We start from the raw sequence: 19501 nt of genomic DNA, 5'->3' as shown, positions 1-19501 counted from the left end.
TGTGCAGGTGATACATGTACTCGGGGGGGGGGGGGGGATTTAGGGATTTAAAATATGCTTAATTATGAAATGATGCATAAATAAGTCTGAATAAGTATTTTAAGTTTATTAAAAGTGTAAAAAAGAATGTTTTCATTAAATGTACACGCAACTCTTGAGTACTCCTAAAATATATATATATGTATCAAGGGGTACATGAGATATTGTTGTTCACATTACAGGGTACTCAGCAAACCCTGTCTCTCGTAAAGAGGTACGTGCTGTAATAATGTTGAGAAACACAGTCTTGAAGTACCGGTACTTCTGCTGTTTATACAATACTGTAACATGTACCAGTAACAACAAAAACAGCAATGCATACTGTATTTTATACATGGAGACAACTTACTTTGTATGTATCTCAGAGATGAAATTTTGACCATATGGGGGCTTTTAAACTTTAATAAAAGGTTTTGGCTGAACTTCCACACTAATTACGGTACTTTCTTCTCAGATGCTCACATCATTTATTGATAATGTTTGATTTTCTATGTTTCATTCTGTAGATTCCGTCTGCACTGCCACCGAATCGTGAACAACAACATCTTCACCAACTTGATCCTCTTTTTCATCCTCCTGAGCAGCATCTCTCTGGCCGCAGAAGACCCTGTTAAGCACCAGTCCTTCAGGAACCAAGTATGCACTCTATTCTCCTCATGTCTGGAGTATGGGAGGTCCAGTCTGGACCTGCCCACTTCATCTGTCCTACCACGAGTGCCAGCATGGTCATACCATATCTCTGCAGTGACATTTCCAAATGCAAAAGCATTTGTGGCTGTATTCCTAACCCTCCCGCCACAATTGAAAGTCAATCGGGCACCCCTCTATCAGCTCTAAAATACTACCAGTGTTTAACCTCCCTAGCGTTAAGGACAAGACTGACCTGTCCTCGAAAAAATAGCTAGAATCACTAAGGACGAGTCAAGTTTGTCCAGTAATTACAAGTACATGCTAGCGAGCAGATTCCCATCTTCTTGGTGATCTCCTCTTCTTACTCCTTTACCGCTTCCTGTTCCTCGACGATTACGTCCCCTGGTGTGTCGTATGATGACGCTGAATGCTCCCCCAGGGTTTTGGGCGCATGCAGCATCGTCACATCAGACGGCCAAATCAAACATCCTCATTGGACTCCATACAAACATCTGTTTTGAATCCAATATAAAAAATTGTTAGTGTTAAAAAAATGGTATGGGCAGCACTTCTGCTCCTAGCAACAAATAATGAAATATATATATATTTTAACAAATATCAAAAAGTGTTTTTTGTTAGATGATAAGCATGCTTGCGGACAGCTTGCAAGACCACAACTAGCAAGTGGTTTGCACAAATGCTTACAATATAAAGAAACGCTTAAAAAAGAAATGTGGAGATGAATCGCTGGGAAGGTTGGATAGTGTAATGGTTAAGGGCTCTGCCTCTGACACAGGAGAACAGGGTTTAAATATCGGCTCTTCTTGTTCAGTAAGCTGCCACCTATTCAGTGGGAGACCTTGGGCAAGACTCCCTAATACTCTGACACTACTACTGCCTATAGAGCGTGTCCTAGTGGCTGCAGCTCTAGCAATTTGAGTCCACCAGGAGAAAAGCGCAATATAAATGTTCTGTGTCTGTGTGTGTTTTGTTAAGAGGAAAAAAATAACAATGTTTAAAAACTTAAATTATTAAAGTTAAATAATTTTTAACAGCTAATTAATTTCAAACTCCAGGAATGTTAGTAATTTTACCTTTGGTTTTTTTTTTTCTCAATATTTGAAAGAAAGACGTAAGAAATGTTAACTCTCGTCTGTTCTACTAAAATATAAAGATAGGTTTTGTTGCTGTCTGGGTAACAATTGGAGAGATTTCTTTGTTTTCTGTATGGATGGGAAATGAGGCAATTTCTCTAAGATGGGGACACTGGACAGCAATAAACCCCAAAGTACCCCTTTCTAGAATATGAAAAGCTGATTTTTTTTCCTGGAGCTATGCATTAACTTTATTTTCAGAAATAAGCTTTGGAGAATGCTCTGACATTTTTTTCCTGAAGTCGGGAAGAAAACAAAAACTTGCTTTTGAAAATAAGTTTATTTAGCTAATAAAACTTGACTACTACAATAACTCTAATGTGAGGCCTATTTATGTATATACTATCTATCGTGTACTGCACACAGATTTCCAATAGATATCATTATGAAGTGTAATGGAAATCTGTGCAGCTGCCTCCTGTTGGGCCACAAGTTTTCCCCGTGTAATGTGTACCTTTCAGGCCCGTGGTGAGTGTTGAAGCAGTGCTCAAAGGGAACCTAAATTGAGAAGGATATGTATTTTTCCTTTTAAAATAATACCAGTTGCCTGGCACTCCTGCTGATCCTGTGTCTCTAATACTTTTAGCCACAGCCCCTCAACAAGCATGCAGAGCAGGTGCTCTGACTAAAGTCAGACTGGATTAGCTGCATGCTTGTTTCAGGGTTGTGATTCAGCCACTACTGCAGGTAAAGAGATCAGCAGCACTGCCATGCAACTGGTATTGTTTAAAAGGAAAAATCCATATCCCTCTCAGTTAAGGTTCCCTTTAAGCTTACCTGTCCACTGGCGTGCTCCCCCTTTGTCTTCTCTCCATCCCGTCAGGACACCTGTACCCCATGACCTGGTGGCACGTACGTGACCATGTCTATGCCTTCAGGTCATAAGGTACAGGTGCCTGGCGGTGATGGAGAGAAGACACGGGACAAAGGAGGAATGCGCCAGCAGACAAGTGAGCATAAGCAAAATACTCACCACGGGCCCCGGGATTACACATGGGGGAGACTGGCCAGTGCTCGGTTGGTTCCATCAATTCTCCAAAAATCAAACCCCGCTACCTCACACACTCAATCGAGCCATTTCGAGCAGATCTTTCCAGCTTATCGAATTGAGCGATTGTGGACCTAAGTCTATCGAAATTACAATTGAGTGGCCTTGATGTTGCGTTGATCTCTGGAAGATGCCATCATTTTGATCGAATCTGCCAGAGATCAATGCCATAAATCTCATTTTCCATTAAAGGGATCTGAGCTCTGTTTCACAAAATATTTAAAACAAACCTTCTCATAGGGGAGGTTGGTAAATAGTGTGGGCCGTTAAGGGGGTGACAGACATTACTTACCTTCAGGCTCTCTAGCCCCTGTCTGTATGTGTTCCACCATTTTCCAGGTAGAAGATATACTCATATGAAAGGACTACATCTCTAAGTATGCGTTGTGATGGTTGGAGACGTGAACACTACCACGGAAACTTGAAACTGTGGCTCTAGCACGTCTGCTTGGAGTACCGTTAGATGACATAGAGCATATATAGATGGTGTGTTAGGGTGCTGTCTCAGAAGGGAAGTAATGCCTGTCACCCCTAATGCTCCCCAAATATTTACGAGCCTCCCTTAGAGGAAGGTCTGTTTTATAGATTTTGTAAAGTAAATGCCGAGATGCTTTTAATGACTTTTTAGCACTCTCATGTCATTAAAAGCAGTTTCTCCAAACTTTTGCTTCTTTAACTGATAAATGAATAACATCACCACCCGTAGGTCACACATGGGTACTGCATTTATGTAAATGTACACAGTATATTATGTCTATAGTGGTCGGTATTATGACTAAATATTTTGTTTATATATTTATTATTATACAATGAACTTAAATGATAAGTGTATGTTTTGCTTTTATCTATATCTAGCTGATTTAATGTATCCAGTGCCAAGATCCATAATATGATTATTTTTTTATGAAGACCAGTTTTTAAGTAAAGGTTGAGCTAGTATATAATTTCAAGTGGAACTCCAGGCAAACTGTAAAAAAAAAAAAAAAAGTGATATAGTTGGATCCATACATGATCACCTATTTTCACACCTCCCAGAGAGTGGGGCATATGCGGCTCCTAGAAATCAACAATGACATGCCAATATTCAGATTTTTTTGTAGATTGCATGCAGCTTGAAACTGAACCTATCAAAAATGGCAGATATAGTTTAGTTAGTTGTATGCAATTTGCAACACAGTTTGGATTAACTCAGAAAACTAAAGTCTCATTGGTCATCTGCAGCAGCTACCATCCACCAATAGATTATTTGGGCCATGCAGTCTGTTGTCCAATAGGCAACTGTTACTGGAGGCAGCATTGATATTTCCCAGCAGCTCTGTTTCTTAGAGAGCACAGTAGGGCTAGAATGTTGATATCCATGAGATATCCCAAAACACTTTTAGGTATCAGCAAGCGTTGATAAAATTTTGTATGAGATATCTTTTTAGAAGCCCTGAGTTTATCTTTGAGTTTCTCTTTAATGTTGTATAATGAAAGCCTCCCCAGCATCATTATGGCTGTGCTTTCCATAATATGATTCCTTGCAAACAATCATAAGCTAGACATGCCTGGTTGTCACAACATCTCAAGGTGCTCTAAATGTACCTACTGATGACTCAGAAAGTAAGCAAACCAAGCTTCAGCTGGTAGGTTCTTGATGACAGATCTCACCAGACAGGCAAAAAAGGTCAGAAGTTTATGGCAATGGGTTTTTGCTTGGATAAATTAAATTGGCCAGAATATTTTAAATGGCAACGGTTTATTTGCCTGGATAAATTAAGTTGGCCAAAATATTTTAAAGTTCATTTATCCTTTAATCTAAGTGATTTAATTGTACATGACATTGTAAATATTTTGCGTCTGCTCTGTTCATCCTTATGGTGGCCATACATGGTACAATTTTTTCATACAATCTTACCATTTCTATGTAATATAAGGGAACTGCCTAAATTATCCTTTTAGTATATTCACTTAATTTACCCTTATACTACATAGAAATGGTAAGATTGTATGAAAAAATTGTACCATGTATGGCCACCATTATTTTTAGCATTTGTTTTGTATGTATGACCCTTACTCCCACCCCAAACCCCATCATCATATTCCTTGTGTCAGAATGTTGTCTGCCTTGTGGAAGAACTCTGGGTGACCAAGCTTAAAGGACAGCTGAAGATAGAGCGATATATAGGCTGCCATATTTTTGTCCTTTTAAACAATACCAGTTTCCTGGCTGTCCTGCTGATCTTTCATGCATCAAAAGTATCTGAATCACACACCATGCAGCTAATCTTGTCAGTTTTTTGTCAGAAACAACTGGTCTGCATGCTTGTTTAGGGTCTATGGCTAAAAATATTAAATGCAGAAGATAGTGAGGATAGCCAGACAATCCACATTGTTTACAAGGAAGTAAATATGACAGCCTCCATATGCCTCTCACTTTAGGTGTCCTTTAAAATGCAAACAGCAGGAAAAGTAGCTGCTGAAACTGCAGAGAAGGTGTAAAGAAGTGATGCTAGTTTAGACTTAGGCCTATCCCTGGACCATTAACATAGTCTAGCTCAGTCAGTGTCATATTTCAGACATAGGTAGATTAGGTACACACCTGCAATTTCCAATCTGACTTCAATTTTTATAGAAGTTATCTCCATTCCTCCAAAAGTAGTTGATCGCACTTACTGTAATGTGTTGAAATGGGAATAACTTACTGGGGATCTGCTCCTTTTGTTGTCGATGTCCAGCAGAACTACAAACTTACATTCACCATCAGGTTCCAGTGCTGTCAACTGAATTTTGGCAGAGCCCAGTCCCCAGTAAGGATCATGGGAAGTGTGGTCCTTTGTCCAACTGAAGCTGAAATAACATTAGCGACTCCCAATAACCCTGCTGCTAGTTGAGTGCTATAAGGTTAATATGATGATGCCATCTTCATATTCAAAACTATTTTAAGTTTTCTCCAAGCTTTGCTTTTAAATTTTGAAGTGAAGCTAGTCAGAAGAAGGCTAGGAATGTATTTGGCAGGTTTTGTTGGAGCCCAGAGTTCCTCTTACAGGTAACACAATTTTGGTAACTGGTGTTCCTGCCCCTCTTCCTCCCCCTCCACCAGCTCATTGTCTTTGTGTTTTTGCAGGTCCTCTATTATTTTGACATAGTTTTCACCATCATTTTCACCATAGAGATAGCCCTGAAGGTAACCGGCTGGGCCATCTCTCCACCATCCTCATCTGTTCTCCTCATTAACACACTGCCCCCTAGCTTTCCCTATCAGCTCTGCCACTAACCTCCTTCTACTCTGTCTTGCAGATCCTAGGCAATGCGGATTATGTGTTCACTAGCATTTTTACATTAGAAATCATTCTGAAGGTAAACTCACTTCAGCTGTTACACCCTTACTATTTAAGGTAACCTGTCAGTGTACACAGCAACCTAAACCTTTTGCCTAAAATCCCAGCTTTGGGCACAGATATTTATTAGACAGATATATTTTTATTTGTTCTAATAATCCTTCATTAGGTAACGTCAGTTAAATCCCCTTAAGACCCGGTACCCACTACAAATCGCAGATTGCTAGCGCAATCGCACGCGTTTTTAATTAGCATTTTGTAAGCGATTTCATGAGCATTTTCAGGTGATTTTGGTAGCGATTTTAAAAAGTATAAGCTTTTTGCCACCGATTGTGATAGCAATTTGCGATTAGCGATTTTAACTCTGATTGGTCCTTTCAAATTATTATTATTATTTTTTTTTACATTTTGCAGTACTTTAAAATTGCACACAAATCGCTATGTGTAGCGATTCATGTCTTGCCAGCGCTTCAATACATTACATTGAAGCGCAAATGCACCCAAAATGCTACATGTCCTACAATTACGATTTTGCTAATCACAATCACTACTGTGGAATTTGTTACATTTATTTACATTGGCAGAGCGTTTAGGGAAATTGCTAGCAATTTAAAGCGCCCCCTAAACGCTCAAAAAAGAGCTCTAGTGGGTTCCAGCAAGCTTATGTGCTTATGGGGCTGGAGGAAGCCCTGGGCAAGTATTGATTCTTTCTATTATTTGGTCTCTGGTTTACTTTAATAGCACAGGAGGTCCTTCGCCGGCTGTTTCCTGCAGCAGAGTTTCATAGTTTCTGGCTGCATTCTTCTCAGATAGCTGTCTGGGCTTTGTCTCTTGGGGGCTGAATATAAAGATAATGAACCCAGCAGCAGTAGCAGCTCTACTGAGAATTCCTGGTATGCTTATATGGACCCTTTTAAAAGCATAATATTTAGTGACATAATAGGAAGGATTGGGCAGTCAGCATACTTTTGGCTATGAGATGGTAATAAATTATGTTCCTGATACTTGCAGTATCAGCTGTTGCATGTGACTGGTCCATTTCTAAGTTGCATACATTTTCATAATATTTAAACTATTAGCATCTCAGTGACCATCCCTAGTATTAGCATTAGCATTAAGCTGGGTTTTGGATGGCAAGAAGAGAAAAGACAGAGCTGCAAATCAGAAAAGGCGGGACCTGAGTTCAGAGTGGAACCAGTGCTGCGTAATATGTTGGCGCTTTATAAATAAATAATAATAAATAAATAACTAGAATGAATGGTGTCATGGTTAAGAAAGCTTCCTGTGCACACAGGAAAACGTATCTACCTGCTGATTTGTTGCAGGTTGACCCAGAGACAGCTGTTTCAGTGCAGGGTTCATCTCTAGCTGTGAGCCCTCCAATCATTGGGATGGGGTGCTGAACACAGCCATGATGAGATTACTCCGGCATAAGGGCAGCAAGTGCTGAGTTTAATCAGTGTGGGAGGTTTCAGCTTAGATTTTTAGTGATCTCAGTTGGGGAATTCATCAGTGGACTTTTTCATTAGATGAGTGTTTGCGGGTTTGATTAACTGGGTTGAGGGAAGGCATGGTGGTAGAATGGTGTTTTGTATTAGGGTTTATGCAGGGTTTATGTTGGGAGGGGACGGGGATTGCTATTTACTAGGACGTTATGGCTTGGAAGGTAATTGTTGTTGTTTTTTCGGCAATGTACTGCACTGACAGCTCTGGTGCCAAAAGTAACAACGCTGAACTGACGGTGCTGAGCTGTCAAAAGACAGTGTAATATATGGAGCCTGCCGATAAGGAAGGCACATCTTTCAATATGGGTTGTTCCCTTTGTTACGTTAAGGAAGAGTGCAGGCACCACATGCGTGTTGAAGAGCCCAAATCCAGTCCCCTATCTCTGTATGGCCTTATTGGAGATATGCATCTGTGGTTAGTAATGTAGGTGAACACACAGTGACATTTTTCTCTGCTGCATGAAAGACTGTATAGATCCTTACTAATAAGTATTTTATGTAATTTTTATTCTGTATGTCTGCTTTCTCTGCTTTGTGCTCATAGGCAATGGGAATTACAGCATAACTCCCCCCCCCCCCCCCCCCCCAACTACACTTCAGTCACTTTCTTGACTTACACTGTACTCCATATTTCTCATGGTTTATAGCATTAGTGTACTTATGCTTGTGTGCTACAATGTCTTAAAATGGGATCTAGAACAATAATGCAACATATCTTACTTATTTTTGGACTAACGTTTTAAGAAATAGGTTGTCATCTTAAACATGTACAGTATAAGCTATTACTCTGCGCCTATACTGATAGCAAACTAGCGGCTGTGTGTGCTGCTTTCTGCTTGAATAATGTGCTTTGTAGTTGTTCCCATTGCTTCTATGGTTGTAAATTGACTCAATTCTTCTGCTTCTGAAGCGTTGAGAACATATGCAAACTGTAAGTACTGGAGCACATGATAACATGCTCCTGATTGCTCCTATAAGTAATGAAAACGATACGACTGACAAGACATCGAACGATGTAAAATTAGTAATACAAGTAAATAACATGATAGATTAGGGCCTCATTGTTAGTTATTTTAAGCACATTCAAGTTATAAGTACACTAAAACTTTAAAGCCTGTCTCTAGCCAAACCTTTTATTTTAGATTTGGACAGTGGAAGGTAGTTGCAGCCTATTTGTAGTGGTTATAGCAATCAGTCCCTGCTGAGAGGAAACTCTCTCTTTCTGTCCACAGGAAGTGGGTAAACATCAACCACAGGGACAACGACAGCAGTACAGAAAACCTTTGTCTCTCATTTCCTTCCCCAGGGACACCCTGGGAACAAATTAGAACCATGGGTGTCACTGGAATAAGAAGTATGATAAAATCTTGCAAATGGATACATGGACAGCCATAATAAACTGGCAGAATTTCTAACCCCATACTAACCGAAGCAAAAACAGAAATTTGGCTGGAGTCAGGCTTTTAACAACCGGTCAACCCAAAACTGATATTTCCTTCTCTAGGTTGAACCTTGTGCTAGTTTGTTATATCTATTAAGTTATTATGACGTTAATGACGCCTTATATTTTTGTGTTTTTATTTTAACTGAAATTGAAGCAGACTGGGACCACAGTTTCCCAGGCCTGTGCAGCTCTCATTGGTAGAGCTTGTTTTTACCTATTCAGATGTTTCATTATTGGCTGTTGTCATACAACGCACTTTGAAAGTAAGGCTCTCTCTGATGTCAGCTTTGTGTAATAAGACATGCATAGTATATTGTAGCATCTCTTTTCATCTCAAACAAGACTTTAATTTCCTAGATACCAGGACTTAAAGATAGGCAGTTCTACTATTTGTATATAACGCTTTGCTTTTTCTCAGTAGAGATGGCCCGAACGGTTCGCAGGCAAACGGTTCCAGGCGAACTTCCGGGGTTCGCGATCGCGGAGAACCACAAACTTTTCCAGAAGTTCGATTCGCCCCCATAGTACATCATTAGGGTCAACTTTGACCCTCTACATCACAGTCAGCAGGCACATTATAGCCAATCAGGCTACACTCCCTCCCGGAGGCCCTCCCCCCCCTCTTATAAAATGCAGGCAGCGTCAGATATTGGAATCACTCGTGTGCCTGCAGTAATTAGAGAAGGGAGAGCTGCTGCAGACTCACATAGGGAAAGCTTAGTTAGGCTCTTGTAGGCTTGTTAGCTTGCTCCTTGCTGATTCTTATTGCTAAAAAAAGCCCCCCTCAGCAGCTTTTTTGAGAGCTAATCTTGTTCTTCTGATCTATTTTGTGTGTGTGTGTGTGTGTGTGTGTGTGTGTGTGTGTGTGTGTGTGTGTGTGTGTGTGTGTGTGTGTGTGTGTGTGTTTGTGTGTGTGTGTGTGTGTGTGTGTGTGTGTGGCCCACTTGCATTATATACAGCCCTGTCAGTCAGTCGCAGCTTGCCTTTGGCCCCTTACATAGTTACATAGTTACATAGTTATTTTGGTTGAAAAAAGACATACGTCCATCGAGTTCAACCAGTACAAAGTACAACTCCAGCCCGTCCCCCACATACCCCTGTTGATCCAGAGGAAGGCGAAAAAAACCCCACCAGGCATGGTCCAATTAGCCCCAAATGGGAAAAATTCCTTCCTGACTCCAGATGGCAATCAGATAAAATCCCTGGATCAACATCATTAGGCATAACCTAGTAATTGTAGCCATGGATGTCTTTCAACGCAAGGAAAGCATCTAAGCCCCCTTTAAATGCAGGTATAGAGTTTGCCATAACGACTTCCTGTGGCAATGCATTCCACATCTTAACCACTCTTACTGTAAAGAACCCTTTCCTAAATAAATGGCTAAAACGTTTTTCCTCCATGCGCAGCTCATGTCCTCTAGTCCTTTGAGAAGGCCTAGGGACAAAAAGCTCATCCGCCAAGCTATTATATTGCCCTCTAATGTATTTATACATGTTAATTAGATCTCCTCTAAGGCGTCTTTTCTCTAGACTAAATAAACCCAGTTTATCTAACCTTTCTTGGTAAGCGAGACCTTCCATCCCACGTATCAATTTTGTAGCTCGTCTCTGCACCTGCTCTAAAACTGCAATATCTTTTTTGTAATGTGGTGCCCAGAACTGAATTCCATATTCCAGATGTGGCCTTACTAGAGAGTTAAACAGGGGCAATATTATGCTAGCATCTCGAGTTTTTATTTCCCTTTTAATGCATCCCAAAATTTTGTTCGCTTTAGCTGCAGCGGCTTGGCATTGAGTACGATTATTTAACTTGTTGTCGATGAGTACTCCTAAGTCCTTCTCCAAGTTTGATGTTCCCAACTGTATCCCATTTATTTTGTATGGTGCTAGACCATTGGTACGACCAAAATGCATGACTTTACATTTGTCAACATTGAATTTCATCTGCCATGTATGTGCCCATATAGCCATCCTATCCAGATCCTGTTGCAATATGACACTATCTTCCTGAGAGTTGATGATTCTGCACAATTTTGTATCATCTGCAAAAATAGCAACATTGCTCACTACTGCATCTACTAGGTCATTAATAAATAAATTGAAGAGCACTGGACCCAGTACAGACCCCTGTGGGACCCCACTGCTAACAGTCTCCCATTTTGAGTACGATCCATTGACCACAACTCTTTGTTTTCTGTCCATTAGCCAGTTCCCTATCCATGCACACAAACTCTTCCCCAGTCCTTGCATCCTCAACTTTTGCACCAGACTTCTGTGGGGAACAGTGTCGAAGGCCTTTGCAAAGTCCAAGTATATCACATCTACAGCATTCCCAATATCCATATTAGCATTCACTACCTCATAAAAGCTGAGCATGTTAGTCAAACAGGACCTGTCTTTAGTAAACCCATGTTGATGCTGAGAAATAAGATTATTTTCTACTATGAAGTCATGTATAGTATCTCTTAGTAACCCCTCAAATAGTTTGCATACAACTGATGTTAAGCTTACAGGTCTATAATTTCCTGGATCAGATTTTTTGCCCTTCTTAAATAATGGGAAAACGTGGGCTGTACGCCAATCCACTGGGACTCTGCTAGTTGCAAGAGAGTCACAAAAGATAAGATAAAGGGGCTTAGCTATAACTGAACTTAATTCTCTTAGGACCCGAGGATGCATGCCATCCGGGCCAGGTGCCTTGTCTATTTTTAATTTATTTAGTCTTGCCTTTACTTCTTCCTGCGTTAAGTATTTAATATTACAGTTAGAAGATTGAGACTCTTCTGCCTCTGTAATTTGCAACAGTGCTGTTTCCTTTGTGAAGACAGAAGCAAAGAAAGCATTTAATAACTCTGCCTTACCTTGGTCATCCACCATTGAGTTCCCACCCTCATCCTTTAGGATTCCTATACAGTCAACCTTTCTTTTTTTAGAGTTGATGTACTTGTAAAACTTTTTTGGGTTAGATTTGATATCCCTAGCGATTTGATTTTCCTTAATTCCTACTGTGCCACTGCCAGGCCCAGCACATTCAGTGACTACCTGTGTGTGTGGCAGGCAGCTGCTCATTTGTAATCCCAATCACTGCACCTGTTCACTGTTTAGTCCACCTACCTACCTACCTACCTACGTGAGCACACGCATTGTTAATACCACCAGTCATTGAACCTGTTCACGGTACGTCTCTGTGTGTGTGACAGGTGCACATTTGTAATACCCAGCAGCACTGCATATACCTACCTGTTGTTCAGTGCACCCACCTACCTACGTGAGCGTACGCAGTGTGATATACCACTCCGTGCATACCTGTTAACCGCACCTGTGTGACTGCACATTGTATTAGTCAAGTCAGTGCATACCTTTCACTTCATCCCCCCCAATATGGGCAAAACAGGCAGAGGCAGGCCACCCGGCAGGTCTGTTCGAGGTTGTGCTGTCGTGATTTCGTGCAGCCCTGGACCAAAGTACAGTGTTCAGAAGGCGTGTACCATCAACCCCCAAGATTGTCAGGACGTAGTTGACTATTTAACACGGAACACCTCAGCTTCCGCACGGAACCGGGACATATCTTCTTCCTCCTGCTCTGATTCTGGCACCCCACTTAACACTCAGTCGGCCACCACCACCAAAGTGTCATCACCCCAGGGCTCAGCGGTGTGGACATTTTTTTATGTGTCTGCCTCAGATGAAAACAATGCCATCTGTACTCTCTGCCACCAAAAATTTAACCATGGAAAGACCAAGACCCATGTAGGGACAACTTCCTTACGAAGACACATGATGACAAAGCACAAACTGCAATGGGATGACCACCTGAGGAAAAGCAGCACACAAAAGCAAAGCCATACACTGCAGTGGAAGATACCAGGCCGCAATTATTTCTCAAAAAAGGTGATACCCAAACTGTACCGTGATGTTGAAAGGCAAGTGGTGTCATCTCTGGCACACAGCGTTGGGTCAAGGGTCCATCTGACCACGTGGTCTGCAAAGCACGGTCATGCCTGCTCGAAAGACTAAGTCAGTCCTCACACACAGCATCTCTGCCTGCACACAGTGTTGGGGCAGGCAGTCACACGAAGTCGCTCCCCACACAGCATCTCTGCCTGCAGGCCGCTTGACTGCCTTCTCTGCCACCACCAACAGGGTCTAGGACTCCAGGCGGACTTCTGAATTTTTAAGGCCGCTGCTAGCAGTGGCCGCTATAATAATTTTCTGGTGCGTGTACATGCTTGCCTAATTTTTCTGGCTGCACTGCAGCTGCAACAACAAAACAAAAGGCATGTACATGTGTCAATTCCCCTTTGTGATCGTTACCTTGCCGCGGTGAAGGGGCTTGCGTATCAAAATGAAGCAATGACTGACGGCTATATGAGTGTTTCCGGAGGTGGCACACCAAAGGTAATTGCTTCATTGTGGACAGACCAAATTCGATCAGCTGGACAGTCACTGTTATTCTGTCATTGAGCTACCTCAGCCTGGCGACCATATGGGCTTGAAAACCGCTATCGTCATGGTATGCACCAGTCTAGCACGGCCGTCACAACACAAACAGCTGTTAGCAGTGCATTACACAGTGAGTTTGGTCTGTCAGTGATTTCTGCCCTTAAAACGCTGCTTTGCGTCAAATCCAGATTTTTCCCCGGGACTTTTGGCAGTTATCCCACTCATCCATGCAAAAACTCAGATGTTAGACCCCTTGAAACATCTTTTCCATCACTTTTGTGGCCATCATAAATGTTTCTAGTTTTCAAAGTTTGCCTCCCCATTGAAGTCTATTGCGGTTTGCCAAAGTTCGCACGAACCGAACTTTTGCGGAAGTTCGCGGATTGTGAACCGAAAATCGGAGGTTCGGGCCATCTCTATTTCTCAGTGCCTGAAACAATCGTCGGTGATCATATTGGGTGACGGTTTAGGAATAATTGTTTCACACACTTATTGCTGGTCTTTCTGCTGACCAGACTGTCCTGTTTTATGCTGAGAGTAAGGGGGACACATGAGCAGGAGGCACTCTTCTGTAGGAAATGCAATAGCGATCAACTGAGTGCTTATCAACACGGGATTTTAGTGATTACATACTCATGCATACTCATGCTAGATTTTCATGGATTTTCAAGGAAGACAATAAAACAGCATATACTGTATATACCTTGGGACCTTTGTAGGTATCAGTAGTGATCGAATAAGACAAATAAGAGTGTTTACAGATATAAATTCAACATACAATACATACAATATTTGTAAAAGATCTGACCACTCTGAAGGTTTCTACCAGTTATGTGTAGACCATAACATGTCCAGCGTGTGTATCAAAAAAGGGCGCCTGGAAAAAAAGGGCGCGGGGTATAGTGCTAAATAGGTTAAATAAACGGAAATAAAATGGCAAAATACCGTCTATAACAACAAACGAATTCTGAAAAGAAACGTCAAATATCGTCTATAACAAAAACGATATTTACACTTGTATTAAGCATAGCAATGCAATGGTAGGTCTTACAGATATTTTACTGTAATTATACCAAACTCTAGGCTCACACAGATCTCTCCCTATCCCTAACCCCTAGACCCCTCTTTGTTTAAATATATATATACTTTAATAAATTCTATATATTACATATATTGTGCTGTAACTATACCTAACCTTACTCTCACACAGAGCCCTCCCTGTACCTATCCCTAACCCCTAGACCCCCCTGGTGGTGCCTAACCCTAAGACCCCCCTGGTGGTGCCTAACCCTAAGACCCCCCTGGTGATGCCTAAACCTAAGTCCCCCCTGGTGGTGCCTAACCCTAAGACCCCCCTGGTGGTGCCTAACCCTAAGACCCCCCTGGTGATGCCTAACCCTAAGACCCCACCGGTTGGTGCCTAGCCCTAAGACCCCCCCCTGGTGGTGCCTAACCCTAAGACCCCCCTGGGGGTGCCTAACCCTAAGACCCCCCTGGTGGTGCCTAACCCTAAGACCCCCCTGGTGGTGCCTAACCCTAACCAACCCCCCCCCCCCTGGTGATGCCTAACCCTAACCACCCCCTGATTGCGTATATTATACTGTAACTATACCTAATCCTCCCTGTACCTATCCCTAACCCCTAGGCCCCCCTGGTAATGCCTAATCCTAACCATCCCCACCGCACAAACACCCTAAACACATATAAACACTAATATATTTAATCCTTAAAATACTTCTCTACAAATAACATGAATAAAATCATTTATATATTTGTAATAGAATAAATAGCTTTAAAATAGCCTTAAAATCACGTATACATTAATATTATAAATAGAGAAAAGTATATATAAATATATACAATACAATAGATAGCCTTACAAGCATTAGAAATCTTAAAATAACAGTAACATTAAAAGCGATATTTTAGTAACTATAATCAACGCATTATAAGTGTAAAAACAACCTTAAAATAACAGTAATATTAAAAGCGATATTTTAGTAACTATAATCAACGCATTATAAGTGTAAAAACAAAGTTAATACCAAAAGCGATGTATTTCTAATACAATAAGGTTGAAAACGGTATTTACGCATTATACATATGAAAACAAATTTTTAAATGATCAAAGAAGTGTAAACGAAAATTTAGTTGTTCTACTTTTGTAAGCGAAATTTTTAAACTAAATAATAAGTAAAAACTGATATAAGCGAAATTTAAAAACGAAAAAATAAGTATAACACAAACTCAAAACGAACTTGTAAACGATATTTGTTATAAACCTTATTCTGTAAACGAAAACTTTTGTTAACACGATCCCTATAACCGCTATTTCTCGGGCGCCCTTTTTTTCCTGTCAGGCGCCGAATAGCCGATCTTTTGCATTGCAGTCTATGGCGCCGCCCTTTTTGTCCACTATCCCTGTGCGCTCTTTTTTACTAGCACCCATGTCCAGCCAGTAAACTGCCATCCAGTGTTTGACAGAGTGATCTGTGGACCATGTGGTCAGTGCAGTGGTACATTTTAAATAAGCAGAAGCTAGAAAGAGCAGCAAAGGTTTGCCAGCTGCATATCTTGGTTCAGCATCTGTCAGTGCAGTGCTGGTGGGGGCTGCAGTTTCCTCAAGCCTTGCTCAAATTCCTGAGAGGGATTGAGAGGGGCAAGTTGGTCGATTGATCATTACGCTATAGCTGGCCATACACTGTTCAGTTACCATTAAATTTTGTTTTTGATTGATATTACAATTTATATTATAATTGATACAACAATCAAGTTATTTATGACCGACCAAAGACCAGCATTGTCTTTATATCAACTACTGCCCTTAATATTGATCGTAATATCAATCAGAAATGTTTACTTCCACTTAAATTAATAATCAATAAGATATTTTGTCTGATCAAATATCTAATTGGGCAAAAAAATTGTACAGTGTATGGCCAGCTTATGACTTATTTCTGACCAGGAAGTGACTTATTGCTTGCCAAACTGAGCTGTTATCAACTACCTATGTCAGTAGGGGTCCGTATCCCAGCAATAGATCAAAATACAGAATAGGTCTGCAGACTCTTCAGTGCAAATCAACACACAAGATTTTTTTTTCCATCCTGCAGGGGCCGCTTGACAATCTTTTTAAGTCATGCAGGACTCATTCATCAAAGCAAGAACACAATACTGGTACACATGACTTTGAGATGAGCAGTGCAGCCACATTAAGCTAAAACATCTTGGATGACAAATATCAATTTGATTTATTACTTATGAAAAAATTGCAGTCTCTTTAGAGTATCTGATCAGGAGATGCTAAAATAGGCAGTTCTTGCAGTACTGACTTGCAGAACACCTGCTGTGAATTTCTCATGGAGCTTGGTCTCTGCTCTGACCTTATGCAGTATGAACAGCATAATGATGTCAAGCAGGAGCCTTGCATGAGGTTTCACTAGTGTTTTAGGAAATATCAGTTTTGGGTAAAGTTGACCTGTAAACCATGAAAAGTCTGTTCTGCACAGGTGACATCTTCTCTATGCCTCACTGGGAGTTTGTGTTTCAGATGACTGCATATGGTGCGTTCCTGCACAAAGGCTCATTCTGCAGGAATTACTTTAACATCCTGGACCTGCTGGTGGTCAGCGTGTCACTCATCTCCTTCGGTATACAGTGAGTATCCACCTACTGGAAGCATTTCGTACAGTCCTGTGTTCACTCACTAACTTATTTTCCTCCTTCTGCTCAGGTCCAGCGCCATCAATGTAGTGAAGATTCTGAGAGTCCTGAGGGTGTTGCGGCCACTCAGGGCTATCAATAGGGCTAAAGGCCTCAAGGTGAGGAAAAAAGAGCTCTTATCTTCTCAGATATGTTTTTCTGTGACCTGGTGGTGGTAGCTGTGGGAGCAGGGCATTCATTTGTCAGAACAGCTGAATACAAAAGTCTCACTTGTTTTAGCCTTCACTTTAACATTTACCTTGACACTAGCCCTAATCCTAGCCTTACACTAAACTGTATATTAACCCCACCAATTACTATAACCCTCAACTTTGCTATTGTACTGAACTTTAAAGAGTAACTGTTAGCCCGAAAAAATCAAATTTAAATCTCTATTGCAATGTGTTAAATAGTTTGTAAGGGAGCCAAAAAGGCAATGCTGAAGTTAAAAAGCAATCTAATTTTTTTACTTTGTGGCTATCATTCAGCCTTTTCTCCAAGCTCCTAAGGAGGACGCAAAGCCGCATAACAGATACTGCAGAGCATGCAGAGCATGCCCATGTCTGCCCGACCCCCTCTCCCCCCCAGGACCAGGTGCCGATGTCTGCCCGACCCCCTCTCCCCCCCCAGGACCAGGTGCCGATGTCTGTCCGCTCCCCCCCAACCCCCCCCCCCAAGAGCCGATGTCTGTCCGACCCCCCAGGACCAGGTGCCGATATCTTCTCACCCCAAACAGCTGACACGGAGAGAGAGCGGGAGCGGAGTACATCTACACACTTCCAGCGCCGCCACCGCAGAGCAGCCGCCGCCGTGCATCTCTCTCCTGCTCGTGATTCTCTCACATGTGACTCGGCGGCGGCTGCTCTGCGGTGGCGGCGCTGGAAGTGTGTAGATGTACTCCGCTCCCGCTCTCTCTCCGTGTCAGCTGTTTGGGGTGAGAAGATATCGGCACCTGGTCCTGGGGGGTCGGACATCGGCTCTTGGGGGGGGGGGCGGGTTGGGGGGGAGCAGACAGACATCGGCACCTGGTCCTGGGGGGGGGAGAGGGGGTCGGGCAGACATCGGCACCTGGTCCTGGGGGGGAGAGGGGGGTCGGGCAGACATGGGCATGCTCTGCAGTATCTGTTATGCGGCTTTGCGTCCTCCTTAGGAGCTTGGAGAAAAGGCTGAATGATAGCCACACAGTAAAAAAATTAGATTGCTTTTTAACTTCAGCATTGCCTTTTTGGCTCCCTTACAAACTATTTAACACATTGCAATAGAGATTTAAATTTGATTTTTTGGGCTAACAGTTACTCTTTAACCTCACACTGATCTTTACCTTGAAAACATCATACTAACCCTTTCCTTCACACTAAACCTCATCCTAACCTTTATTCTCATACCAACCGTTGTTCTCACTAATCATCACTTTAATATTTACCCTCACTCTATCCTTCACCTTTATGAACCATCACACTAACCTTTCCACTTCAGGTTTACTCTATAATATTCCCACCCATTATAATAACTTCATTGCTTACACTAATCCTCACACTACCCTAACAGTAACCTTTTCAGTAACTTTAACACTTACTTTAACAGTAGTCAGCCCTGTTAGTATTCCTCACCCTTAACTTTAAATGTTGATGTAAACTGATTTGTGTTTTTGACCCCTTTGCTGGGTGTGCAGAAATGTCAAAAATAATTCCATAGTTTCGGAGCTGTGTTATGTCAGTGAAGTGTGTTCAGTGAGGTAATGAAGAAAGTGTAGAATCCTAGAGCTGCCAAGTATGTCTTTCTAGCTGCTTCTTGTATAGATGTCTAACAGGTTCTCTTTCTTTCTGCTCAGCATGTGGTCCAGTGTGTCTTCGTAGCCATTCGTACCATCGGAAACATCGTCATTGTCACCACTCTGCTTCAGTTCATGTTTGCTTGTATCGGGGTGCAGCTGTTCAAGGTGAGGTGCTATGTAAGCTAGGAGGGGAAACATAGGAGGCATGTGCCTCACAGGTAGGGAGGTACAGAGAAACTCTGGGAATCACATGGGGAGTGTACAGAGGGGTGCAGGACATACAAGCATTCATAGTAATGACATAGTGACAGTGGGACATACAGAGAGGGGGCTACACAGGAGATGCATATAGGGAAAGAATACAGAGTATTAGAGTGTGAAACGCTGGATTTGTGTGGAGAGGTGATATGAAGGAGGCTGGATACAGAGAAGGTGGAGATCA

General features: G+C 41.8%; 1 protein-coding gene across 22 annotated transcripts in view; it reads left to right on the top strand.

Annotated features, from left to right (window-relative positions):
- CACNA1C (calcium voltage-gated channel subunit alpha1 C) overlaps positions 1-19501 on the top strand; it is a 710887-nt gene that overhangs the window by 543035 nt on the left and 148351 nt on the right. For 12 of the 22 annotated variants that reach the window (XM_068277205.1, XM_068277193.1, XM_068277194.1 and 9 more), the window contains 5 exons: positions 546-675; positions 6151-6210; positions 17134-17240; positions 17317-17404; positions 19117-19224. In XM_068277205.1, the coding sequence (XP_068133306.1) occupies positions 546-675; positions 6151-6210; positions 17134-17240; positions 17317-17404; positions 19117-19224 (493 nt within the window). Of the gene's footprint in view, positions 1-545; positions 676-5977; positions 6038-6150; positions 6211-17133; positions 17241-17316; positions 17405-19116; positions 19225-19501 lie in introns of all 22 variants that reach the window. The other 10 variants (XM_068277199.1, XM_068277190.1, XM_068277196.1 and 7 more) reach the window with 3 other exon arrangements.

Source organism: Hyperolius riggenbachi, chromosome 3, assembly GCF_040937935.1.
Source record: "Hyperolius riggenbachi isolate aHypRig1 chromosome 3, aHypRig1.pri, whole genome shotgun sequence".
In the NCBI taxonomy this organism is placed as follows: domain Eukaryota; kingdom Metazoa; phylum Chordata; class Amphibia; order Anura; family Hyperoliidae; genus Hyperolius; species Hyperolius riggenbachi.
This window is presented reverse-complemented; position numbering and strand designations above follow the sequence as displayed.